Genomic DNA, 27,843 nt, shown 5'->3' with positions numbered 1-27,843 from the left:
GTTTTAGGACTCAATGTCAATTGACTAATTTAGTTTGAGTTTAATCTTACATTTATTACTTGCTTTTTTTTACAAAAGAGTTTCTATTTCAGCTTGTAACTAATTCAGCTTTGTAATTTTGTGTTTCCTCTCAGCATTGTTGCTATATAATCCATGTACTGGAAGCTTATCCAATGAAAGTGTGCATCTTAGTGGACTGTAGTATGGTCACGTTTTGCAGCTTACAACAATCAGTGATAACACAGTCAACGCCCACAGAAAGCCCATAATCACGCGCAGCCGTCACCCATGTTCCCCTCCCTACACTTAGGCAGGCCCTAACCTACTTTCTGTCTTTCTGATTTGCCTGTTCTGGACATTTCAGACAGTAGAAGTCATATGTGGAGTCACAAAATGTATGGTCTTTTGTGATTGGTTCCTTTCACATAGCACAGTGGTTTCGTGGTTCACCTATGTGGAAGCATGTATCAGTATTTTATTTTTACTGCCAAATAATATTCTGTTGTAGAGATAAACCACATTTTGTTCATTCATCATATGCTCAATATGAATAGCTTTTCATATGTTTCTCTTTTCCTCTCAATGAGGTAGTGGTGTGTGTAATGACAGGGACACTTGACATTTCCCATATTCCCCATGATGTTTTGTCTTACAGTCGTGGGTCATCTTATATTTGTTCGACGATTGTTTTCTTTTCCCACTGTGAGTGTTATAAGTCTGAGCACATTCTTTTGTACTCTAAAGGTTAGTAATGAAATTATTTACAATACCATTTTCTCAGGGTGTGACTTGGAGATGACTGATTGGTTCATTTTTTGACTAAATGGCTGATTTTCTGTGTTTAGGCTCCAGATGGCCCTGAATTGCAGGCAGTCAGAACAATTGAAAACAAATACCAAGAAAAAGATGGTATGTTGGACTTCATTCCTACTCCTTTAATTAGCCTAATAGACAATGTTAACTTTTAAGACATTCACCTTTCATTCTAGCAAGCAAATTCTGTTAAAATAATAATGTAAGACCCCAAATAGGTAATTACATGAAGCTGAATGTGTACTTGGCCTTTGAGGTTCAGTGTATCCCTATCTGATCCAAAAATCCATATACATAGCATCCTAAGTGAGTATCATGTGTTATATGTGTGTTAGGTGTGTTAGGTGTTACATAGAGGTCTTAACTTCATTTCATACACTCATCACTTCTACATGGTAGGTTCTGGTCTTCAGCCTTTTTGTAGATAAGACAACTGAATTTTAGAAAATGTAGATTCATTGTTCCAGGGTCATACAGCTAGAAAGTGCAACCAGGGAATTTAAAGCTTTCTTCTCAAATTCATAAATGGATTAATTTTCAAAAATTTTATGGGCACTTAAGAAAATTAAGATTTGGGGGGGCAGTTGATTATTGTTTTTTTTTCAAGGTTTTTCCTTGTTGGATATTTATTGCCAAAATAAATTGGAAATTTAGAGCAGGGAAAAAAATGAATTATAGGACTCTATTAGTACTTATAAGACAAAAAACATAGCTGTTTCATTTGTTTACAAAAAGGAAGACTGTTCTAAATTAAGGCCATTGATTTAAGCTTAATAATTTAGTCCTTAATTGTTACTTAATGAACTATAACAAAAGTGAAATGTGTTTATCTTCTTAAATTTCAGCATCTTGGGCATTCATGCCACTAATATTTGGTTTGGAAGTGGGAGGTGGGTATCAGGTAAACCAGATACCTAGGAATGTTCCCAATCTTTCCAGTGAAAATCATGCATTAGCCCTAGACGATGTGGGAAATTTTAGAGCCTTAGCACCTCCAATGTAATTACTTCTTTCTGCATTTTTTTTGGAATGTATTTTCTCTCTTGCACCTCCTACCTTAAAAAAATACATGCATGTGCCCATATGTGTGCATACACACATACATACCTATGAAAGCACTTGATTTTTCCTACTCTTCTATGAAAGTTTCTGTAGCTCTGTGGATTATAGCAGAAGAAAATTCCTGGTGTTCCCTCAAATCTGTACCCCAGCAAGGAAAGTGACTGGCAAGCTGGAAGAGCTGGGGGGAACAGCCAGATTTTTGGTGTCAGTGTCAATATGCTTACAGCAAGCTCTGGGGAAGAGTCCCTGACAGATACTGAGGAAAATATTGTCCTTTCTTTGTGTTTTCCTCCCTTGCCAGAGATCTTAATGTAGGCAGCATCCGTGAAAGTTCTGGGAAACAAGTTCACTACGCGGGCATTTTCCAGCCTGGATTGTAGTGGACAAGGGCAGCGTGACAACCCTGCTGCCTGACTTACATCTGCTTTTGCTGGAATGCTAAGCGGTGGGCACTGAGCCTCCAATCAATTACAGGAGGACGTGTCAATTGCCATCCAGGTTGCTGGGCAGTAGCAGTTAAGCACCCATTCTGGGCAGTGCCACGTTCTCATCAGCCAGTGAGCCAACAGCTTTACCCAAACATTGGAAGGCTTGCAGGAGACACATGGGAAAGCTGTCTGGACTCCCAAGCGGAACTGTTTCCGATTTAGCTCGGAAGGCGTGGGTGACAGTGTGTTTTGAATGTTTCCCCTACTTTTGGGTTTTCAAACATGTTCCATCAGCAGTACTTTCTCCAAATTTAAAAGTTATAAAGTTTGAATATTGCAGGTGTTGTCATGTTTACAATTAATCTACCACTACCTGGTCATCTTACCTGTTTGTCAAATCCTCCCACTCTCTCTCTGGAAGGCCCAGAGTTTAATATATCTGTTTAGAAATACTAGTCATGTCAAACAGTTAAACTCTCACATTGATATGTCTGTTTATCTCTCTCTCTCTCTCTCTGACTTCAATTGGAGAAGAAAAAAGCTTTTTAAAAACAAATACATTCCTAGATATTTGGGATCGTTAGAAGACTTTTGGAGATTTGTACCTAAAACCTAATGCTATTGTTCATTTTAAAACAAAGCAAAATGGATTAAAGAAATCATAATATTGACACTGGAAGACTTTCAGAGTAGAAGGTTTACCTCAGCATTCCCTTTTAAGTCTTCTCTTTGACAGTAATTAATTCCTCACTTTTGTTGACTCATTAACCATCCATTTCCCGGAACAGCGCTCTTTCTCCCATCTCCTTGGAATTATTTTCCCTAATCTCTGCCTTGACTTCATTTACCATTTGAACTGAGGCTTTTTTAAGTAATGTACTTTTATTTTTGTCATATTTTTAGAGGTAGCTCCTGTATCTTAATGTGTCCTAACTTAATTATAATTACTAAGCTTTAAATTCTGCACAGCCCCTTGATCTAGGTGTGTGTTAGGGAGAACGATTATAATAACTCTGCCATGGAATTTTGAGGAAAGTAGTTTATAAATCCTTGTCTGAAAACTTTTATCTTTTAAAGATAGCTTCTAATTTAAGAAAATGGCTAATCATTGTTTTCTCTTAGAATAGTTTCCTAGGAAACCAATGTACAGATCCACAGTAAATCATACAGTATAAATGCATGGGAAAATAAGATGGTCTTTGATATTTATGTTAATATTTTTAAAAAATTGGTATCGTAAATCTCTGATTTCTAAAGATCATCAGGCTGTGGGAAACATAAATATGGCATAGATGGTGGCAGATAACACTGTTAGTGTCCAGGAGCTGTCTCTCAGTCTTCATTTGGGAATAGACTGGGTAAATGTTCCCTTCACTGTGTGAGAGGCCGTGAGGGCCAGCTGGACCCGGCAAACCGGAAGTGTCAGCATCTGGTTCAGTTTTCAAGATGGCGACAGCAGACGTTCCAACTCGGCCGGGCCCTTCCACGCTTGGAGCCTGGTGACTACATAGATTACACACTGTGAAGCTTCCCTGCTTGTTAATGAAAATAAATAAGGCTAGATTTACATTAAAAGTTTGTTTTCATTAGAAGAGGGTTTTTCTTCATAGATTAAATGAATATAAATATGTGTTTTCCAAATAGCAGACTATGAATAATACATGCATTTATTAAATTTTTAGATTAGCATTGCCTTCTATCACTTCATTGTGTCTCTAAAGGAGCATGTTAGTATGTAAGCATGCAAATCAGAGGTGTCCCTTTATTTTTTTAATTTAGATAGTCTTACTATGAATCAAAGGTCTGCAGTATCAGCAATCTTAGGCAGTGGTGCCAGAATTTCTCCAGTGTGAGTTGCATTAAAAGCCAAATGTTACCAAATAGTCAAATTCAAAAGTATTTTTACCAATGCATAAAGCTGGTGTTTTTGCAGATGTTTGAATGTTGTTTTGTCCTGGTAAATTGACAAAAAGAGAACCCAAAACAGAGCCAAAACAATTAAACATATTACACTGATATCCTTGAAATGTTGATCAATATCTGAAGCTTATTTGACTTGTGTTTCTCTCTTTGAGAACTTTCATGTTCTTTGATAGAATAAGGTAGAAGGCCTCTTGGTTCCTGTACCAGGTACCTGTAGGCCAGATTCCTGTGATAGCAGATTTTTGGCATTAACTTTTGTTTTGGAATTTTTACTATGATAGGTAGGTTACGTTGTAGAAGGAGGTTTATTCCAGGACTCTGTTCTACTATGAGGAGATTACTGGTATGTTGCTAGTTCTGAAAGAGACCCTCTTTCCTGTCAGGTCCTCAGTGTAGAAAAAAACAGTTGTTTCTGCTGACTATATTGAGGTTTTCCATCAAGAGTCTGTTAGCTTCCAACAGTGTTTGAGATTTGGTCTTAGTCTAAGAATTGTGATCTCGTGAAAGATTCCATAGTTTAATGGTGGAGTTTTAGTCATTCTCTCTCCGCCCTCTTCCCATTCCTCAATGATAGAGTGCATGGAATATGGTACTAAAATAACAGTTAATTACTGCCTGGAGAAGATAGTACTCTCCCCCAATTTTTGTATATAGTCAATGCATTAGGACACACACATGGAGCAAGCATACGAATTGGGTCTTGGGTCTTTTTCCTTCCAGACCAGGCTTCCTGCCTCACTGTTAGTGACAAGGAGCTGATCCTGCCTGTGCCTGAGGACACACCTGCCTCTGTCACGGACATCAACCTGGAGGTGTCATTTGCTGAGCAAGCCTTCAGTCAGAAAGACAGCGCCAAGGACAAGGCACAGAAAACTAAAGGCAACGATGCCTCATTACCTGTACGTAGTATGCAGTCACATGTCCCCAAAAGAATCTACTATGTCTCTCTTTTTTAATCAGCTTTTTACTTTGGAAAGTTTACAACCCATATGTGTAACATAGTAAGCACTCGGTGGCCTTCTCAGACTGCCTCCAGTTCCTGCTGTTTTATAATCTTTCTTTTTCTATATCTGTCCATCTGTCGGTGATCTGCTATCTGATACACACTCACTTTTTATTTTCAGGTTATTGGGGCATACAAAACAAAAACAGTTTCTTAAGAAATTGAACACCAGTGCACACCTATAATCCCAGCACTCGGAGGCTGAGGCAGGAGCACTGCCACAAGTTCAAGGCCAGCCTAGGGTACATAGTGAGTTCAAGGCCAGCCTAGACTACAAAGCAAGACTTTGTTAAAAAAAACAACAACAACAACAAAAAACCTCCCCCAAACTGAAAGCCAAAAAACAAAAGAACAGTTTGTAATAGTTAAGAAACTGAACACTAAAGCGATAGGACAGTTCAACAGGCAATCATGTTAGGAACTTCCTAGTTGTGCTAAGATTGTGCTTTATGGCTTCTACTTTTTCTACCCCATTTGGGATGTGAACGAGGAACACACAGTGCATTGTTGCTCTAATGTTTCCCTAGGATTAGAGTTGCTCCCATTTTTTGCTTGATATTTTTGAAAATCTAGAGCAATTTTCTGATTTTCTCTGGTTGTTTCCTTATAACTAGATTCCAGTTAAACATTTTTTAGCCATTCTGCTGTAGAAGGGGTCTTTATGCTTCTGTGTGCATTATCAGAGCTGTGGCGTGTTATCCGACAGTCACTGTTGGCGATGGTCATTTGCTCACCAGCTTGGCTAATGAGATGTTCACCGTGTCTCGTAGTAAAGGAACCTTTTTATGTGCACCTAACGCCCATTTGTGGTCCTGGATGCTGGTTAAATAACACAGTAACCATTGCCCAGTGAGTCACCGTCCTTTTTCATCATCCCTGAAGCAGGAATGAACTGATATTCGAAAAACAGGGGTTTTCTAATTCTATTATTCCTTCTGCACTTACTGGTTAACCATCTTCTGTAATCGTTGGTTTCCTTCCCTTTTTTTTTTTTTTTTGTATTGTTTTGTTTTCAAATATCCCTAAGGCTTGGTGGTTTTATTTTTTTCCTTCAGGGTTTTAGAAATCCTTGTCATTTTTCTTTGATGTTCAAGTGTACACAGCTGTCACCAGTAGGGGGCGCTCTGAGCTGGTTTCAGCGTCACTGTGACCTCACCCTTCATCATCCTTCTTCGCTGCCCAGCAGAAGATGTGCCAGGCTCACTTTGTAATTTTCTCAGGCTTGAGAGCAGCCGTGTCGTTAAGAAGCTCTGATTCCTTTTAGTAGCAGGCTGTTATTTAGAATCCAAGCTCTGTGTATAGAGTATTCTCATTGCTACTGAATGCCTTATATTTCAAAGGAATACTTAAAATTTCACCTCAAAGGTAAAACAGAGGGGCTGGGGATTTAGCTCAGCGGCACAGAGCCTGCCTGGCAGCGCAAGGTCGTGAATTTGATTCCCGGTACTGGAAAAAAAAAAAAAAAAAACAGTAAAACAGAATAATATGATGAAACACAAGTACTGGTCCCTCAGCCCAACATTCGTAAAAACATAGCCAGTCCGGAAGTATCTGTATCTATTCTGTGCTATTTGAAAAACACCTCCAAATTATGTTTTATCTGTAAATGTTTGTGTCTGTTGAAAAGGGAGTATTTTAAAGACATATGTTGGTGTTACCATTATACTTTATAATTCTTAATTTTAAGTACCCAGTCAGTGTTAAGATTTCAAATTACATCACAAATTTCATGATGTTTCTGTACAGGTTGGCAGTCTGGATCCAAACAAGGTCCACGTACTGAAAATGATCGATGTCTTCAGGACTCATCTCCGTCTCATTTCTTTCTTCCCCATCCCCTTCCCGTTTTCCTCCTATCCCTCTGAAACTCTAGGTCATGTGTTCCTCCCTTTCTCCTCCTTTTCCTCCTTCTTTTCCCCCTTACCTCTTTTCCTTCTTTTTTCCTCTTACTTTCTCTCCATGTTGCTACTTCTGTCTTTCCATCTATCTTTCCATGCATCTTTTGCACCCCCTGCCTCATATTTTATTTGTTGAAGAGACCTGGTTATTAAGGTGCAGATATTTTCTTCCCTGGATAACCTTCTCCCTATGAAGTAGTTGAACATCTTCTGCCTTTAAAAAATGGCTGAGTTTAGATGGATTGGTGAAAGGTTCTGTTTTTCTTGTCAAGAGAGGTGATGATGTATTCTCTTTCAGGAGACTCATGTATCTAGTTATATTTTTTGGGGAAATTAACAACTGCTTAGGATCAATACCAGGGTTCATAAGCTTATTAATGTTTGTAAATGATCTGATACTTACTTCTCATTTTCAGTTATTAACTTGGATATTTTATTTAAGAAAAACATCCTAAAAATAATTTTTTCCATTTATTTATCAGTTTTCAATTTTTAAAAAACTGAATCCTTAGCAACTTTATACAGTGACCAGTTAATATTTGTATTTGTTTTATAAAAACAATGTCTAAACTCATGGATTCATATATATTTGTTGTGGCCCAGGTAACATTTCCCAGGACTGTCTGGCGTCTTTTCTGTCCCAGACCTAAAATTGTATTCTTCTGCAAGAATCCCTGGTTCTAGTCAGCTGAAATACACTTATGTGCCTATCATCATCAGTAGACGTGTTTAGCTCTCTGGATTGGGAACCCCTTTCAAGTCTTTTCAGATGAGGGAAGCAAAGCTGCATCAGTCTTCCGTGCAGAGCATTGCGTGATGCACTTACAATGTCATGTAACCCTCAGGTGCCTTGGCCTACATTCATGCCCAACGTTCTCAGAATAACAATGCTAAGGTGACCATCAGCATGAACACTAGACGGTGACTGAAACCTGCTCTTCTTCAGTTGTCTGTGCCTTTGAGATTTATCCCATCAAGGAGCATATATATTGAAATTATTGTGCCACTGGGTGGCAATTCTCTGTATGGCTAAGTCACCAACTGCATACCTGGGTGGGTTAATTTGCTTCATTTTATTTTCAGATTTTACAGTTTTATTGAAATATAATTTTGTTTTATAATTATGTAAAATATTTATATGATCCAAAAGTCAAATCTAGAAACAACGTTTATTTTTTGAGAGGAATACTGGGAATCACACTCAGGACTTCACAACTTGCCAGGCAAGTGCCACACCACTGAGCTAAATCCCCCGCATGAAACATATTACAAATCTAGCTTTTACCCTTGAGCAAGTACCCTACTCAATCCCTCCTCTTGGAGGGAAACTTCTTATTTAATACGTTTAATAATACGTGTTTTTAATACGTGTTTTATCCTTCAGTTCTTAGATAAATGGTAGCCCACTATATGCATTTTCCTAAACTTGACCCTCTTTGCTTATTTTGTTACTTAATATATCCTAAAAATCTTACCTTAGTAAGAGAAATGCCTCATTCCACTGTAAGGCTGTATTGTAATTTATACACCCAGTGATGGCAGATGCTTGCTTATTTCCCGGCTTTCTCATGTATTTTGAAGAATCTGTTCTCAATACCTAGTGGAAAAGTAAAGGAGTTTGCAAAATTTGAGACAAAGTGACAATCATACTCCCCGAGGATTTGTCCTTAGGCATCACAAAAGATGGAAATGTTTGCGATGGAAGAATCATAGGCTCTAATTAAACAAGATGCGGATATGATTCACTTTTGTTGACTCAAACAATGACATTAAACCTAAGTAATCTCTGCTTGGGAGTTTGTAAAAACAAAACTTTCTCTACCATTTTGCTCCCTGCTGAATGAACTAATTTGTGTCCACTACCATCTTGGTTTTGTTCATTTGCCTCAAAATATTTTCTACGTCTGGGTATGAACTAAGGTGAATATTGGAATGGCGTGTTAAACGACCAGTAGAGTTATTCATCTGCCTATGTGTTTGATTTTACATGTATAGATATATTCGTTTCTACAGCCTTTTTAATCTAGAAAGCATGGATGTGTTACAAAGACTAGCATGGTTGATGAAGTGAATATTTGTATTCACTTCTCTGCAGCAAATATTTAAGAAGAGAAAACCTTCAGTTCCATTCTACCCCCCCACTTCCCTGGCTCTGTAAATGAAGCTTTTAGGCCATACATTGTTCTCCAATGACCTCATTTAATATTCACGTCCTTTTTCTTAGTGCGTTGAGCAGTCCTAGTTATTCTTTATGATCTTTAACAGTGGATTCAAACTGCTCCTCTTAAACTTGGGGATCTGTTTTTAGAACCTTTGAGGTGCTTTAGTTTGAGAATTTAGCTGTTGTGCATGTGCACACACAGAAATAATGCTCTGCAGTTGTTCACTTATCAAATGATCGCTGTGAGGTAGATATTAGTGTCCCTACTTTCTGTATTAGAGAGACCACATAGCATGCTAAGGCCTGACTGGTGTGACTAAGCTTTTGAAGGTTTTGCATTTCCGCACGGGTGCTAAGGTGTTTCCATGAAGTCAAGTTCATCACTGGTGAAATGCCCAGCAGCCCCTCTTACTGCAAGGCCTAGGGAAGAGGACCAGGAGCAGAGAAAGCTACCTAGTTCATTTACACAACACATGGGAAGAAGTGACCTTACATTTTAGAAAAATGTTTTATTTCATCTTTTCTTCAAACATATTTTTAAGAGATAAAGAGCTTTTCTTCTGATGAAATTCCACGGTTGTATCCGAGCCATTGAGTCTATTAACTTCACAAAATGATGAGAAACGTCATACATATTTAAAGGGGCTGCTATGAACTAAAACATTGGGTAAAGAACTAACTCCCTTCATTAAGCCCAGTGTTTAAATAAATAAATAATCCCACACCATATATTGGTAGGTAAATCCAGTGTTTCAACTAATCATATTTTGGATTTCTCTGAACATGTGCCTTGGGTTGATGCTTTAGAATAATTATATTGCATGTGTTTGGCATTTTAAACCAAAAGCAACTGATTTCAGTGAGACATGAAAACATATGTAAATGGGTAAATATGGTTGGTTCTGCTCGTCAGAAAACAAAACTATTAGCAGAAATACAGGGCCACGCAAAGAAAAATGTGACACGGTTTGTGTGGTTCTAAAAGTAAAGCTCAGTAAAGATCACAGGAGATCCAGAAGATGTCAAGAACACCCAGTAGATCTGATTCTGAGCTCTTTTCTGTGGGTGTGTGTTTCTTTATTCCTTCAGCGGGCTGTGGTAGAACACTGGAAGTGATAGGGAGTGACTAGGCTGCAACTCCTGACCTGTTTGTTTTTCTTCTGTTTTGAGACGGGATAGCACTATGTACTGCAGGCTGGTTTTGAACTGACTATGGAGCCAAGGCTGGCCTTGAATTCACAATGATCCTCCTGCCTCAGCCTCTAGGTGGTGGGATCACAGGGATATGCCATCACACTCAGCTTTTTTTTTTTCTTTTTCTTTTTTTGGTACCAGGAATTGAACTCGGGGCCTTGCGCTTACCAGGCAGATGCTGTGCCACTGAGCTATATATCCGACCCACCCAGCTTAACTTTTGACTTTGAGGGACTCCAAGCCCTATATCAATACATATCCACTTAAATTTCTGCCTGCCTGCCTACTAGATGTGGGAAATGGAGTAGACTGCTTACTGAATCTGGGACATAGGAGATCTGACTTTGAATCCTTAGGATGTCACTGGCTTGTGGCCGTGGTTAAACCCTTTCCCTGAGCCTCGGTTTTCCAATTAAACTGTGCTGTAGTAAATCTTACCTATCTGGATTTTTGCAGCATATGTGTTATCTAATATAAGCATTACCATTACCACTTTTTTAGCCTGCCATAGTATTTAGGAGAAAAAGAAAACCATAAGAGCTGAGATTACTTAAAGAGCTCTGTGAAAAAAATGCAGTAAGAATGCTAAACACTTCTTGACGCTTACCACTACGTGCCATTCGATCCTCCCCAGTCTTCTAAAGTAAGACCCAGTGCTGGCCCATTACACAGGTGAAGAGTCGGGGGCATCATTTACCATGAGCGATGGAGACAGAACCGGCTCCACATCCCGCTGGAGGCCAGGGCTGGAAATTCTCTCGGACACCTTCTGTGGCTCCGGTGCTGTGTTGCCACATGTTGTCACAGGAAAAGTAAACGTACCTCCAACGTTCGAAACAGAGCACAACAACAGAAAACCCCCTTTATAGTGAACTGAGAGGTGTTCTTGAGGCGTTGTTTGCTTGAAAGAAATTGGCTGCTCAATTACCAAAAGTTTTAGGAATTCTGAGAGCACAGAGACTGCATTTTTTTAAATATTCAAATTATTTATTTATTGTGCTAATGCAGGCTTGCAGCAGACAATGAGAACAGCGATCACTGAGAGTTGGGGCCTGTACATGACACATTCTCATCTTTTCTCTCATTTATTTTTGTTTGTTTTTCACCCCGACTCTTCCTCTCCTTCTCCGCTTCTTGAGACCTTTTCAAATGCCTGGGGGAGCCGGAGTAGGGGAGAAGGAAGGGGGTCAGGAAAGGGAATGGGAAAAGAAAGAATTGAAAGAGAAAAATGATGAAAGTAGGATTTGCAAATGGGAAGGACCAAGGGTTTGGGAGAAATTTTAAAAATAGTAATTTACTTAAAGAACCCATTATTGTTGCCATAAATACCCTTGTAACAAGGAACTAGCCATCATATTTTCAAAGCTAAAAATTCAGAAGCACAGCATGGTTTTAATTTTCATGACTCTAACGTCCGGCTGTGCAAGTTAGCTTTTACTTAGATCATGCATCTTCTAATTGTCATAAAGAACGACGTTGGTACAGAAAGGCTACCGAGGATTGAGGCTGTAGGTGGCACGGACTTTAGAGCCCAAATCTTCCAGCTATTCTGTGGCTGTGGGATTTGGTGAATGTTTAGCCTGTCGTAATAGCACGAGGCAGTCACCCCGGGAAAGCTCATGGGAGAACGAGAGTGTAGAATGCAAAGTAATGCCTTAGTCTTATCGTAATTAATTCTTTCTGAATGAATACATTTTGACTTCTTGGGCGTCTTGGAAGGAATTCCTACAAGGACCTGTGGACCACACTCGGGGAACTGGTACTGTAGGATGTCCCTTCTACACGACTATCTAGACCATGAATTGTTAATGATAAGGTACAAAAATCAGCAAAGCAGAGGGAATAAAAAGGAATCAGCCCAGTGTCCTTGGCAATGAAATGAAGTCAAGATGACAAGATTTTTATCAGACTACCAGAGAATGATCAGTGTCTTAGCACACACAGGGGAACTCTAATTTGTATTAAACATGCTACGCAAATTTGTGTCTTTGCCTCATTGTCTTACATTAAATGTGTTTAGTGTTTGAAAGGTTGAAGAGCTGGTGGGTGGTATTTGGGAGAGGCACAGAACAGAACGTCCCACTCACGCACGTGTGATCCTGGGTGGTTTGTGTATCTCAGTGCATTTGATGGTGAAAGGAACAATAGCAACCGCAAGGTGAGAAATAGCGGACATCTAACCCTCACAACATCCCTCTGAATGAGATGGCTCCTCCCTCTCTTCCTTCTTTCCCTCTCCCTTTCTCTCCTCCCATTTTTCAGGGAGAAAGACTAAACATTCACCAAATCCCACAGCCGCAGAATAGCTGGATGGTTTGGGCTCTAAAGTCTGTGCCACCTACAGCCTCAATCCTTGGTAGCCTTTCTGTACCAACCTTGTTTTTTATAACAATTAGAAGATGCATGATCTAAGTAAAAGCTAACTGGCACACTCTAAGCGTGTCATGAGACTGCTATTCCTCTTCCTCTTCTGCCTATTTGTCTTTGTCATGTCCTCTGCCTCCTCCCGTTCCCTTCCTCCTCGCAGCACATGCCTGACTACTGAGTTTTAGTTCCTCATGGTCCGTTACCTCGAAGTCACTTTCTTCTTTGGGCACCTCGTCTCTCTTGTCCTGTGAGTCGCTGGTCCGAGTCCTCCCACTACACAGCCTGTTCCCCTGTGTGTCAGACTTTAGAGGTGGACTCTCGTACCCCCTGCAGTTGTAGGGTCCTCTGAGCCACAGGGCCATGTGGCAGTCTACAGGGAGAAATTCCACCATGGCTTTGTCACTTAATCTGAGTACAACTTCTCTGTATAGTCATGTTTTCCTCCCCTTGCATTGCAAAAGTGGTTAGACATTGGAAGCTTTTACTATATTAATGGCATTTGTTTTAGAGTTTCAGATTGCCAAAAGATAAAACGGGCACCACGAAGGTGGGTGACCTCGCTCCCCAGGATATGAAGAAGGTGTGCAATTTAGCCTTGATTGAGCTGACCGCCCTCTATGAAGTCCTGGGTGTGGAGATGAAACAACAAAAAGCTGTGAAAATCAAGACAAGAGGTAACCTTGAAACAAAAAATAGGTTTATTCTTGTAGTAGCTGAAAGGGACTTAGCTTCTTAGCGATATTCTTGTGGGGGCCAAGAGTGGGCAAGGGCAATACTCACAAGGTAAATGGAGACTGATATATCATCAGAAGCTTAGATTCTGAAACATTGCCTGCAAAAGGTCTGTGATCCAGTAAAGACATACTGTGTCCTAGACCACAGAATAAAGGTGATCAAATAATTTCATTCCCATGGAAGGAAATTGGGAATCTAAGAATCATAACTCCTATGTTCTGTCTTTTGAAAACTATATACTTAAAGTTCATTTGGTGCACATATTTATTATTTCCAAATCAGACCTTGAAGAATGACTTCAAGGTGTTTGATCCTAAATGATTATTTTTACTTATCCTTTAGAAGGGAAACACAAGCGGGAGTTAATGGTCTGTCCCTTTGTTTGCTTATAAGTTTTAATTATTGTTTAAACACATTCTTCCCCCTGTTAAGAAACGCCATTGTGGCACATGTTATCATTCAGTTACAGTCTATGCCCGCTACATATGTGCAGCTTTTCTTTTGTAAACAGCTTGCTTTTCCTGCCGCATAGACAGTGAATTGTTTATAATATGATGCAGTAGACACCTCATCAGCTTCCGTGTCTCTAAGGTTTTATTGGCCTGGAAGTCCAGATAAAGCTCCATCCAAGGACAAAGCTTCACTGCTTAGGAATCTCTGTTCTCCTGTTTAACCATAAAGGTGTCTCCTGATGAGACACCAAGGAGGTGGATGGGGTTGCCATGGTAATACTTGCCAAGCCAAACCCCCAGCTGCTGAAACTTAGGTCTCCATCATGGTGGACTGGAAGGCCCATGGCCAGCTGAGGTGGGGAGGATTTTAGCTTGCAGCCTGAGGTGATAGATTTCAGTGTGAAATGGTCCTTCTTGTTTTCTTCAGGTCCATTGTGGAGAAAAAAGGATTCCAGATGCTTTTTTGGAGCCTGAGGCAGGGGTAGCGCATGCCCGCAGTCCTAGCACTTGGGAGGCTGGAAAGTTCGAGGCTTACCCCGGCAGCTTAGCAAGACCACGTCTCAAAATAAAGAAGGGTGGGAGATGTACCTTAGTGTACAGGCTCTGGGCTCAGTCCGTAGTACTGTATGCAAAAGGAACAAAAAGGAAAGCAAAAGGAGCTTTTTTGAAGTTCATTACAAAGTCACAGAGCCTTCTCCAGTATGAAATAGTGTAGAAATATAATTTAAATAGCTGCGACTCAGTGGTGAAGATGTTTAAAGTGGCTTGGAGAAGTTTTGTTTTATTGATCTTTTTTTTCTCTTTTCAGTATTGAATATTGAACCAAGGGAGTGCAGAATAGCATCCTTTGCCCATTTTTCACTATTGATTAATTGAGTTAATTATTGATAATTGATTAATTGGTTGATCAAATTTGCAATCTCGCTGCCTCAGCCTCCCAAAGGAAAGGGCTCCAGGCCTGTGTCACTATACTGGGTGGTCATTTTTGTTTTCAGTTCCTTCGTAGTGGAGAAATATTAAGTTGTTCTTATTACAGCTATCATTGTTTTAATGAAAGCAGTGATCATTCTTTCCAGCATTGAAAAAGATATCTGAAGACCTTATCCAAGATATTTATGTTCTTTAGTAGATATTTGGCATTCTTGAGATTACATCTAATTCCCAAACTGAGAAGTTATCTCTTGGGTTCCTGGCATTCTTCTGAACTGCCTCTCAGCGTCTGAGGTCTGTCCTCGCACCAGGAGACTCCTGAAGTGGAGCGGATGTTTTCAGTGGGAGCTCTGCTAGTACACAAAGCTATGAATTTAAATTTAAGATGACCAAGTACCTAGTAGATGCTTTTTCAAGAGAAACAGTTGTAGAACAGGATCTCAACGTTGGTTGATTCCTCAGAAAGCAAGCATTTATATTCAGCTTTATTAGAGAATGTTAAATGCCAATTTTGTATGGAAAACATAAGTGATTTTTATTTTAATCCAGAATTTTGGATTTGATTGCACTTAGTATATGTTTGAATATTTCATATGTCCCCCTAGCAAGCATTTTTCTTATGTAGCAGTTTTCCTTTTATAATTATTTCAGCAATGTTTTTCACGATTGGGTTAGTTGTCCTTCTCTGCCAGGCGGCTCTATGAGGCAGGGTCAGGTTGTTGCCACTGGCCCGCAAATACCTAGAGGCTAGAAGCTGTCATTTTCCTGGGTGGTGCTCGGTAACCCCGTGTCTAATTGAATGACAGTGTCCGAAATCTTCCACATTTCCATTTTTTATTAATAATAGAAGTGAAGCAATTTTCACTTCTCGTTACAGATTCCGGTCTTTTTGGTGTTCCACTGACAGTACTGTTAGAACAAGATCAGAGGAGAGTGCCAGGAACTCGAATACCCTTCATCTTCCAAAAAGTAAGTAGGCCTGAACTGGTCAGTGGAGAGAGAACATGTTTAAACAAATAGTAGTATTTTTGCACTCATGCTATTAAAATACAGTTTTGCAACTGATAGGCTATTTTATTTTGTACTTCGATTTTCTATTCAGGAAGCAAATTTCTTTCAAGGGCTCATAATTTTTATTTCATGGTGATGCTTTCTGTGTTATTACTGTAACTGTGATTACCTGGCCTCATTTTCCTGTCTTATATTAGCTGCTTTTGTATAATTGAGATTTCAATTCTATAATACATAGGAAAGGGAACTGCTTATAAATTTCTAGGGAATTGAGCCCTCATGAATATTTCATGCCTGCAAGTATTTCCCAAGCTTTCCTATTTACAATGAGGATGTCCAATTTAATTTACCAGTGCCTGTGTCCAAAGTAGGCAAAGAAACCATAAAGTAGAATTAGAAAATGATTACTAAACTATCAAGTTGCTTGTGTAGTCAACACTCAATTATTCATAAAGAGATTATCTGTAGCAATAAAAAATTTCAACCCACCCTCTGAGCCGTCATTGTTCAGGAATACAGATTGCATTTGATAGAAGCTAGGCAATGCCGGAGAGAAAGGCGGGCCCTTCAGTTGTGACTACTCCAGCTAGAGTCTGTGCAGAAGCCCGGGGATATCACGGATTCTGAGATTTCTATGGATGGGAGAAATTGATTCACAGTTGATCAGCTCAGCAGATCCACCCATTCCTAAGGCGCAGTCTACTTAGCACTTATTTTTCCTTTATTCTGAATCCCTCACTTCCCCATCCTGGCCACTGGACCCACTGCTGCCTGTCTCGCATTCATCCCGGGAGTCTCTACTGATGAAATTGATTCTGCACAGCTCATCCTGTTCCTCAGCCTCCGCCGGCCCCTGCCTGTAGAACCAGCGTCGGAATGAGTAGTTGTCAACAGTGCCCGTGATTAAGAGAGGCTAAAAATGTAGACTATGTATTCTAATTCGAGTGTCAGTAAAAGTTATTAGACGCAAATGGCTCTGCAAAGCCAGGATCTCAGCAGCATCCCTCCCAGGTGAATCAGCCCAGGTTCTTCGGCAAAACAGAACCAATTAGATTCTATGAAGAAGAATGGACAGGTTTATTTTAAAGAATTTGATGTCGTTGAGGACACTGACGAGTCTGATACACTGTGAGGGGAGCAGCCAACAGGCTGGAGACTTGGGCAAGAGTGGATGTTGTAGGGTTGAAACAGAATAGCTGCTTTTTGGGAAATCTTGCTCTTTGCTTTTAGGCCTTTGACTGATTGGACGAGGCCCACCCACAACATTACAGAGGGGAACCAATCCGTTTTGCTCAAACTCTGCTAATTCAAATTCCTATCACATCTAAAAATATATGGTTATTGCATCATCTAGGTTGGTGTTTGAACTGAACACACTACTTGTGCCAACTTGATACACACATTTACCAGTGTGCCAGGGTAGGTCAGCAAGCTGGCCTCTTTATATAGTCTGGTGCCGGCTGTGGATTTCATCCTAAGAAAAACCGTGTTTGTCAATTCTCTTGAAATCTTTAATTGTTTTGTTATATTGTATTTTTGTATATATAAAATTATATTTTATATTCCAGAGTCTTTCCAACATTTTGGAGACTCTGGAAGCCTACTGATACACAGCACTGGATAACAGCCCTATACTTTTTCATTCGTATATAAAATAAAAGGGGATCTGAAGAGTTTGATCCCCTCTGTGTAGGGAACACTCCTCTGTTTGAATCCTCCTGAACTAGAAGCAATAAATCCCAGTGTTCTATCATGCAAATTATGTTTTGATTTAGCACCTCACAACTTAGTTTTGTAAAATGGAACGAATTAGAAAGCAGTGAGTAACAGAAAGACTGATCTCCAGACTTCTGGGGGATTATACTTTAATTTTGAAGAAATACTGTGTACCAGGTAAAGGGCACTCATAAAGCTTGTCTATTATAAGTGAATTGGATCTGTTTTTCTTTTTTTCCTCTGGTGGTTTGTACAGAGGCACATTTTTAAGCCATATTGTCAGAAGGGACTGGAGAAACAGAAGTGTTAATTTTAATCTGTGGAGAAAGATAATCTTAGAGTAGGATCAGCAGTACCAGCGTACTCACTGTCACACTGATCAGGGAAATCAAACATACTCTGTATCAAAAAAAGTCTGACTTTATTTTCATTTTATTTTCCAGTTTACATATTTTGAAAAGTGCTATGAAATAATGAAAACAAGATAACTATATAGAAAAATACAGTTCTTTCTATCTTTTAAGAGTTGCAAGTTAAAGGAAAGCTATAGAGCATTATTATATTTTAATAATGTAATGTAATTTGGTAGCTAAAGAGATTTCTTTTTGTTTTGGTGGTGCCAGGACTGAACTTGGGGCCCCATGCATGCTGGGCAAGCACTCTACCCCTGACCTATGTCCTCAACGCTTTTCATTTTGAGATAGGGTCTTATTAAGTTGCCTGCTCTAGCTTTGAACTTTTAATCCTCCTGCTTCAGCATCCCAAGTAGCTGTGATTACAGAGCTGCAGCACCATGCCTTTCTAAAATTTCATTTTCAAAGTGAGATATAAGAAAATATATATCATTCTTTCAGACAATACATGTTCATAACTCTATTAGATATTATGATTCAGCTTTAGAGAACAATAAAAAGATTCAAATGTAATTATTCAGAAAGTACTCTTATTCAGTTACTTAGAGATCAGAACTTTTGTGCATTTAATGAAAGCCAAAGCCATATACTACTAAAAAATTTACCTCAGCAGGGAGCATCTAATTTTATTGTTTTTACTAGAATATAAGAACATTTAAACATTTTATAAGGTAAAATAAAAATATCAGTGGTATTTATACATTAATTTTAATACTTACAGAAATTGGATACTTACAAATTTGGTTTTAAATGCTTTATCATGTAATTACCATTTAATTAAAATTCATATAATTTTTACTGTGGGATTTTATCCAGTGTAATTGGAAAAATGTGGATTTAAAAAATACTCTAATTTTTAAAAAAATAATTCACTGACTTACTGGTTAAAGAAGGTTCAGCTTATTGTAAATTATTAGGACTTTTTTGGCATCACTGGGTTTTAAACCCAGGCCCTTCACAGTGAGCTACATCCCCAGTGCTTTGTAATTTTCTTTTGACACAGGGTCTTACCTCGTTGCTCAGGCTCCTGTCTCAGCCTTCCCGAATGCTGGGATCACAGGCGTTGTGCCACTAAGGCCTGGCCTGAGGAGAATTTGGAGACTATTCTTTGTTTGATTCTTACCTAAGTCCCTCAGTGTGAGCACATCTTCAGCCATGACCTCATGCAAGGCTGTAAGAGGTAAGGTGCTTCAAGAGAAAGTTGTGGCTTCTGGTGTCTACATGCTGCCCTGTATCTGAGGTCACTCTCCCTTTCCTTGTGTACAATCGAGAGACTTCAAGATCCAGTCTTCCAAATGCAAGCCCACTCTGCCAAGGACCTGACTGCCCTTTCGTCTCCTGGATAGTCTCCAACAGTTTGTCACTGTGATTCCCTCATCTGCCTCATTGTTACGAGATTCTGGCTGACATATTTAAAGGGAATTTTATTTTCATGAGATTCTTGCAATAAAGCCTCAGCAGTGGTTTCCCAGATGCCCTATTCAAGAGTACTTTTCCTGAAGTTTACCACCACATGAGTATTAAGCCAGGGGTAGTGGTATACACCTGTACTGTGGGAGGCTGAGGCAGGAGGATAAGTTTGAACCCAGCCTGGGGAATTGAGGGAGACCCTGTCTCAAAATAGAAGGGACTAGGGTTCCACCTCAGGGTTCAGTCCCCAGTACCACCCCACCCCCAAAAAATATTAAACAGGTATTATTCTTCATATCATAAATAATTCTTCCTGGGACATCAACCCAGAAATGAAATGTAACTGTACAAATGGTGCAGTTTCATGAGATTTATTTGGTTGTACAATGCATGTTCCTGGAAAAGCAGGGGAAGTGGAAGTTCTTAGTTGCTTTTAAGCAAGGGATATCTCCACTCTCTGGAGGACCACAACCATTCTGTTATAATGTAGAACAAGATCTGACTTTCTCTAAATCGTAACTAAAGCTTTTAGACTTACTATTTTGAAGAAGGGATTCAGAAGCTCATAAAATCCCATTTAGATGTCATTGTGATTGGCTTTCCTTTGTTCATATGTGAAACAGATGTTAAATTGTACCTGATACAAACACTAAAATCAGAACGTTTTTCTGTTACCACAGCTGATTTCTCGAATCGAAGAAGGAGGCTTGGAAACGGAAGGCCTCTTGCGGATACCTGGAGCTGCCACCAGAATTAAGGTAATGTGACCTTCTTCTGGCTCTGCTGATGCACAGTTTTATAGTTTCATTACACGTTTGCATTGTAAAATGCAACTTCTCCTCTCTACCCCTTGTTCCTATTAGTAGCAAAGTGGGAAAAATAAGAGAATATAACCTCTTAACGCTCAGTGGGTCTTTAGTTTCTCTACAATCCTGTTTTTCAATCTGTTTTTATGTTTCAAGATCACTCTATTACCTATGAGAAGGCTGCGATAAGGAGAACAGGATGGCTGGACGTGTCCGTAGGGGGCAGGTGCAGTTAGGATGAGTAGTAGCAACTGAGGGTTTATTGTCAGAAAGACAGGAGCCTGTCACTCCAGGTGAGCTGATCGGGACGGTGACGTGGGCTCCGGTCTGTGATTAGTCTTGCTGAGCGGGATGAGGCTGTCATAGCCGCTTTCTCTACTGTCACAGCTCCCTGCTTCACTGGAGCCAGGGTAACCCGGACTGGAGGTGAGGGGGTTCCTAGGCTTTGCAATTTGACCCTGTTTTCCTCTTTCTTTCTCTCTGTATTGGCATTTCCTTCCCACTGTTCCAGGATACTCTGACCCGGCTTTCGTCAGGGTCCCCAGCTCTTGCTTTGGGAAGGAAAGCTTCCAGTAAATGTACAGGAAAGAAGGAAAGAAGCCAGGCATGGTGGTGCACGCCTGTCATCCCAGCACTCTGGGAGGCTGAGGTCTGCTGCCCAGCCCGGGAAGTTTAGTGACGTAGCAAGACCCTGTATCAAATGAGAATACAGATCTTTTGCATATGGGAAGGGCACCACGAGGTGGAGTAAGGTAGAAGGGGGGGAAGCGGAAGGGAATGAAAAAGGACCGAGATGTGTGGTGTATATGTACCACTGCCCCCCAGGGAGTGGGATCAGTAATGTACTGCAAATGTGTACTAACAATGAAAATTTGAAAGAAAGTTAGAAGAAAGGGTTGAGGGTATAACTCCGTACAAAGGCTCTGGGTTCAATCTCCAGACATACACACACACACACACACACACACACACACACACACACACGGAGTGACTGTACAGGTGGTACAAATGCACACTACGTGTGCCTCCCAGGAGGATTCACATTTTAAAAAGCATCCCTACTTTTAAGTGTAGCTCTGTGAAAAAAAGTTATCTAGCCCATCCCTTACTTTCCAAGTTCAGCTTTGGTTCTGTACTGAGGTAGCACGAGAAACTCTCCACATCCCACATACAACCTTCCTGGACTTGAGAACCCATCAGGAGATAGGATTTAGAGGTGAGATCGTCTCCGCTCATTTCCTTTTGACCTGTGCCGTATGAAAAGTGCAGCCCTAATCAGGACGACGTGGTGCTCAGTGGGGGCCAGGGCCCAGCCTGGGGCTTCTGGGTTGTGGTGCTACTGGTGTTGGGATTACTGTGCATATTTCCCAGGGTTCGCATCATCTGTTTATGTTGATAAATTTCCTTATTTTAAGGCATGGGCTACCGTCTACTTGGCTCTTAGTACATGATGATCTTGTTCTAATAGGATTCCGGTTACCTGATTTCACACATTTCAGCTCCTATCCCTAAGTTTTGGGTCTCTGTGTAGACCTTCCCAACACTGCTTCGGGGTCTTTGTCGGTTTGATAACTTGCTTTGTCTCATGTCTTCTCGCACCCATAGCGAGCTCATCGGTGAACCCTGAGCACTGCAGGTGCCTCTGAGTCGGTTCTGAGAGGCACAGTCTCCCTCAGGGCTCCCCTAGGGACAGGCCATGTGGCTTTCTGAACTGGAGTCGGCATGAAGTGTGCTGCTCAGCTGACTGCTTAGACCTCCGGGGCTCTAAGGGCTGGTGTGGTGTTCAGCCCATAGGGTCCAAAACCGTGTTTACGTCGGTACAAAACGGGGACGTAGCGTGAATTTTCTTTTGTGACAGAAGAACACCTAAACATAATTTCCTTGGAGGCCAACTACGTGGGATGAACTGGGTCAATGCACTCTTGCATCCAGCCTGTTTTCCTGTGCCAGGTTGTGTAACACGTGGTCCATTCCATTAGAAATAATTTAAAACCTAAGCCACATTTCAGTTGTCTCTTTTCTTCTGTATTCCACTACATTTCTTTGTACTTTTCTCTCTCCTCCTTCCTCCCCGCCCCAGGGACCCCCTCCTTGTTCTCCTCCATCCCTCTTTTTCCTCCTTTCTTCTCCCTCTTTTTTTCCTTCCCGTTACCCATTTCTAGGTTTACTCTCATGGTTTTCAACCATTACAGAAGTAATTAGGGTAGAGGGTGGGTATTGGGTTAGGAAGAACAAATGTGACAAGTTCACCTTAAAAGAAAAAGAAGGGCTGGGGGTGTAGCTCAGCAGGAGAGTGCTTGCCTAGCGTGTGGAGTCCCTGAGTTCTATGCCCAGCACTGCTGGATTGGGGGAGGAGGGGTTCAAATAATAGAAGTAACAGAAACTTGGAAGGATTTTCAACATTGTAAGATTTATGCCACAGTAAAGAGCACATATAAAAAGTAATGAAACTAATCAGAGGTAATCTAGTTTAGGCTCGAGATTGAGGCCCCGTTTTGTTATATAATACAGTTTAAAATAATTGAAAACAGTCTTTTTTGTTTTAATAGACTCAAAAACTGTAGAATCTAGGCATAGTGTCAACTAGAAAGACTTTTAATCAGCCTTTTCATTAAATGTTTCCTCCTTCAAGTTTGTTGAGTAAATAAAAACAATTTTTGTGTATCTTTGGTAAAATTTCTCCTTTGTGAAGTACAACCAGGGTGCTATTTTTCTGAGTGACCGAGTGATGACTTTGGATACTTGGATAAGTTTTTTTCAGTGCAGAACTCTTGTAAAGTGGGAAACGTATCACATTCTCAGCAGGGGGACAAATGCATTTACTGATAGCTCTTTTTTTGTCCTTGTGCCTTGTAGAATCTTTGCCAAGAACTAGAAGCAAAGTTTTATGAAGGGACTTTTAACTGGGAAAGCGTCAAACAGCACGATGCAGCCAGCCTGCTGAAGCTCTTCATCCGGGAGCTGCCCCAGCCGCTGCTCAGCGTGGAGTACCTCAAAGCCTTCCAGGCTGTCCAGAGTAAGTGCCACCGCTCCTTGTGGCAGCCCTGGTGCTGGTGCCATGCATATTAATTGTCTGACCGCTGCTTGGCAACCTGCGGCACGCAACCAGATGGATTTGGATAGACACGTCGACTGGCGATGTCAGTGTGCTCTCAAAGGCCACGCGCTGTCTCCTTTTCTTTTACAAATACACGGGTCTGAGTAAACAGATAACAGGATGTTCTCTTTGTGTATAGATTAATAGCGGGGCATGTAAACCATGCAATATATTTTTGAGTTAAAACCTGGAAGCTTCACATTGCTCTCCTAATGGAATGAGTCATAGATCTCTGATATGGTTTTCATGCCAAGAAGTAAAAGCAGTACTTACTGGAGGAGCCAGGGATTAACCGTTATCATGAAAAGCACAAGGAGTTGTGGGACAGTCTGGGACCATTTCCTGAAAAATTCAATTCTGGAATTGTCAGGAAGCCTAGGACAGAGCATTTTGCCATCTCACTAGTGGAGCGAGGGCCACATACTTCTTGAGTGCTGGCATTTGTGGTCTTGGGCAGGCTCCAGATTGATTGGTGGTTTTTGTTTGTTTGTTTGTTTGTTTTTCCTGTACCGGGAACCGAACTCACAACCTTGCACTTGCCAGGCAGGCGCTGTGCCGCTGAGCTAAATGCCCATTCCCTTGATTGGTGTTTGTAGTTGTCATCACTCCTTTTAAAGGAGATGTAGTGATCTTAGCAGGTTTATGTCCTGGCATAATTATTCATTTTATTTCTAGAGGCCATCAAAAAATTCATCATTTTGTTCAAATAACTGTATCTTTAGCTTCCAAACTGGAGCATTTCTGAGAGCAAAAGAGGGACATTCTTAATAATTACATTGTCGGTCAGATCGGTTGTAGGCTATTCTTGAGGAAAGCCATGTTGAAATGAATTCATGAGTCATCTTGTATCATTTCTTCAAGATTTCTGAGGAAGACGTGAAATCTGCTGTTAATTTTTTTTTGTAACAGATTAATTTAATAGACAAAAATCTTCCAATTAAAAAAATTTGATGGTTTGGTTATTTCACATGCATGTCCAGGCTATAGATTAAAGACTAAATTTGATTCTGACAAAGTACTGCTGACATGATGCTAAATATCAGAGTGTTCCTTAAAATAGGGTAAGGACTGCCGGAGACAGTAGTGTCAGTGATGATAATGCCTGCCACAGACCTTTTAGTTGCTACTTGGTTTTCTGACTCATTCCGCGGGTGGTGGTGAATCCCTACCGCATTCCACACCCAGTTTTGCATATTACTCTTGGAATTAATGGACTCTTCCAAAATCTGTTTGCTCACCATTAAAAGAAATAAACTTCACTGTTTAGGCTGCACCCTGATTCCTCTCATGGAAGGTCCAATCTTGTACGTCTTTTCATGGGGCAGTAATTAACACGCAGAAGTTACAATGATTTCCCAATCTCTGTGTGTGTCTGCAAACATACGGCCGCTCGTCATCCCGTCACAGTTGGAAGTGAGCATCCGAGAGACAGGAAGCACCGAGCAGCTGCTCCCACTGATCTCCCACAAACACTCGCCCAGCGAGGCCCGCTGCTCAGGCTTTGTGTGTTACATTTCAGTGCAGTGTTTGTGCCAAGTAACTTTTTCTTGGAAAATGAAAAAAAGAGAAGTACGGGGAAATGTTCCATAAAGAGAAGGGTTCAGATTTATCCAATCTGTCTGCAGATCTTCCAATGAAGAAGCAACAGCTACAGGCCTTGAACCTCCTCGTCATCCTCCTACCTGATGCAAACAGAGACACACTGAAGGTCAGCTGCATTGGTTTGTATTGCATACCCCTGAGAACCAAGCAGGGTAATTGTTCAGCGTTTATGGCAAAACATCTTGATGTCTCTACTGGAAATGTGAATAAGTCTAAAATGAAAAGACCTCTTCTCCGTTCCCTCATCCCAGTTGTTCCTTCTCTTTGAGCCATTTCTTTCCCTTTCCCAATATCTATTGTGCCTTTTGGGTTTTATTTACTCTTTCAGGTTCTTACACTAGGGAGACAGTACGATGTTTACATGTGTGGTTTTGAAACCCTGTATCATTTTTATTGTTTTTCTGTTGTTTTGTTTTTGTCTATGTTGTCATTATGTTGTTATTGTTTTTCATTCTCTTTAAAATAAAATGAAAAGACCTATTGAAGGACAGATGGTAAGACAACCTTTAACTATTTATTTTGTTGGTTATGTTGTTATGGTTTTTTTGTTTGAATTTTCACTGTAACATATTGTTCTACCAAAGCAGATCGTTCCTGTTCCTTGGCTAATACCAACATAGTTACTTTTCTTTCTCTTTTTCTAGATTTTCCATATTTTATTTAATGAGCATATGTTAAGAATGTGAAATGAATGTTTAATATAAAAATCCTAAGGGGTCATGAAACTGCTTGTCTACAGATGATACCATCTTTTATAGTTCCAAGCGGTAGATTGTGAAGTTAGTCTTAATGATAGCTTCATGTGTTTGGTAGCCTGAAAGTAGACCAACTCAAAGAAATTCTACTTATTTCTTAAAGCTTTTAAATTTCTGATTTATACCACTTTGAAATGAGTTGCTCTAAGAGTCATATGATTTAATACCATTTATTATAAAGATTCTCAGAAGTTGTTATAATCAGTGTCAATTGTTCCACAGTGATTTATCTTATTTTAAAGAGAAAAAAATCAATAAAAAATAATAACATCAAAGACAAAAACGAAACAACACAAAAACAATAAAAACAATACAGAATGCCAAAACAAGATGATAGGAAATTAACAAAGGTTGTTATTTTACATGTTGTTATCTTCAATGAAGTTGCTCAGTTTGCCAGATGTAAGAATGCAAGATTGATCAAACAATTAGAATAAAAATAATAAAACAAAACATTAGAAATGATACAGAGCTTCACTAAACAAGATGGTAGGGATTCAACGATTGCTATAGTGCATATTGTTGTCTTCAAATTTGTTATTTAGGTTATCAGATATAAGCATGCAAAATTGGCCAAAAAAATTTAAGCATTAACTGTTCCTTTCAATAAACTAATAGACGTCAGCAGTACAATTATCCAAGCTATTCTTGAATATACATCTATTTTTTCCCTACCTCCTTCTTTCTTCTCTCCTTTCCCTCATCCCAATTCTTCCTTCCCTTTGAGCAATTTCTTTCTCTTTCACAATATCTGTTGCACCTTTCTGGTGTTAGTTACTCTGTCAGGTTCTTACACTAGAGAGACAATACAATATTTACACATGCGGGTCTGATTTATTTCACTTACGAGTATCATCTCTAGTTGCATCCATTTACCTATAAAAGCCTCAAGTTTATCTTTTTCTTATAGCTGAGTAATACTCCATCTTATAAAAATACCATATCATTTTTATCTATTCCTCAGTTGATGGACATTTGGGTTGTTTCCAAGATTTAGCTATAACAAATTACACTGCTGTAAACATGGGTGCACGTGTATTGTTATTGTATGGTGTTTTCGGTTTTTCTGGAAAAATACCCAGAAGGGGAATAGCTGGGTTAAGTGGGAAAATCCTAGTTTGTTGAGGAATTTCCACACTGATTTCCACAGTGGTTGTACCAGTCTGCACTCCCTCCAACAGTGGAGAAGTGTTCCTTTTTCCCCACAGCCCCACCAGCATTTGTTATGGGTTGATTTCTTGATGATAGTCATTTTTTCTGGGGTGTGATGGCATCTCAGTGTTGTTTTAATTTGCATCTTTTGAATAACCAATGAAGTTGAACGTTTTCTCGTGTATTTATTTGCCATTTGTATTTCTTCATCTGAGAAGTATGTATTCATCTCAGATACCGAGTTTTGGATTGGGCCTTTGGATTTTGGTGATGCAGTTTTTCATAGCTAAATCTTGCAAACAACCCAAATGCCCATCAACTAAGGAATGGATAAAAAAAAGGCACAGTGATTTATCTCAATGGCCCAAACTAATAGGGTTGTTATAAAAGGTTTAATTATTTAAAAAGGAAAACAATATATAAATGAATATTATGCTTTGACACTCCCTTAAATATTTCTTAATGGGTCGGACCCTTCTTTACCCACTCATTTCTTTCTGTTATAAGATGAGAGCTCATGTCAAGGTACTTCTGGACATGGTGGTAGAGCTCAAATGTTTTCCTGCAGCTCATTAAAACATCTTGCCCTCTAGCTATAGGAGCGACCTGTCTTCAGTGCCATGGAGTGAATAGTGATCAAGTAGCTCATGCAGGTTGCTTGAGGGAGACCAGGGGAACTTCCAAAGAGCTCCTCTTCTATCAGTGATTGTCAAATGTGTCCTCACGGGGCAGCGTTGGGCTTTGTCTCTTCTGAGGCAGAGGCCGGTTCTAGGGACGATACATTCAAATACCGTGAGCTGGGAATAGCTGTGCAAGTGGGTGGGTAGACTGCGGTTGCTTCAGGCCCAGGATGCAGGAGCCAGCCATGCATATCACAGTTTCCACTCCCCGCAGAGAAGGAGGAGCATTGTTTTG

At 40.1% G+C, this 27,843-nt stretch overlaps 1 protein-coding gene across 4 annotated transcripts in view; it reads left to right on the top strand.

Moving 5' to 3' along the window:
- The window catches only part of Arhgap18 (Rho GTPase activating protein 18), a 172,493-nt gene that overhangs the window by 121,425 nt on the left and 23,225 nt on the right, over positions 1-27,843 (top strand). For all 4 annotated transcript variants that reach the window (XM_005389189.2, XM_005389187.2, XM_005389190.2 and 1 more), the window contains 7 exons: positions 846-909; positions 4,947-5,125; positions 13,358-13,523; positions 15,844-15,935; positions 20,197-20,274; positions 23,179-23,338; positions 25,045-25,127. In XM_005389189.2, the coding sequence (XP_005389246.1) occupies positions 846-909; positions 4,947-5,125; positions 13,358-13,523; positions 15,844-15,935; positions 20,197-20,274; positions 23,179-23,338; positions 25,045-25,127 (822 nt within the window). The remainder of the gene's footprint in view (positions 1-845; positions 910-4,946; positions 5,126-13,357; positions 13,524-15,843; positions 15,936-20,196; positions 20,275-23,178; positions 23,339-25,044; positions 25,128-27,843) is intronic.

This window comes from Chinchilla lanigera, unplaced genomic scaffold (genome assembly GCF_000276665.1).
Source record: "Chinchilla lanigera isolate Chin_1 unplaced genomic scaffold, ChiLan1.0 scaffold00035, whole genome shotgun sequence".
In the NCBI taxonomy this organism is placed as follows: domain Eukaryota; kingdom Metazoa; phylum Chordata; class Mammalia; order Rodentia; family Chinchillidae; genus Chinchilla; species Chinchilla lanigera.
The sequence above is the reverse complement of the archived record's forward strand: the minus strand, read 5'-3'. Positions and strand labels throughout refer to the sequence as shown.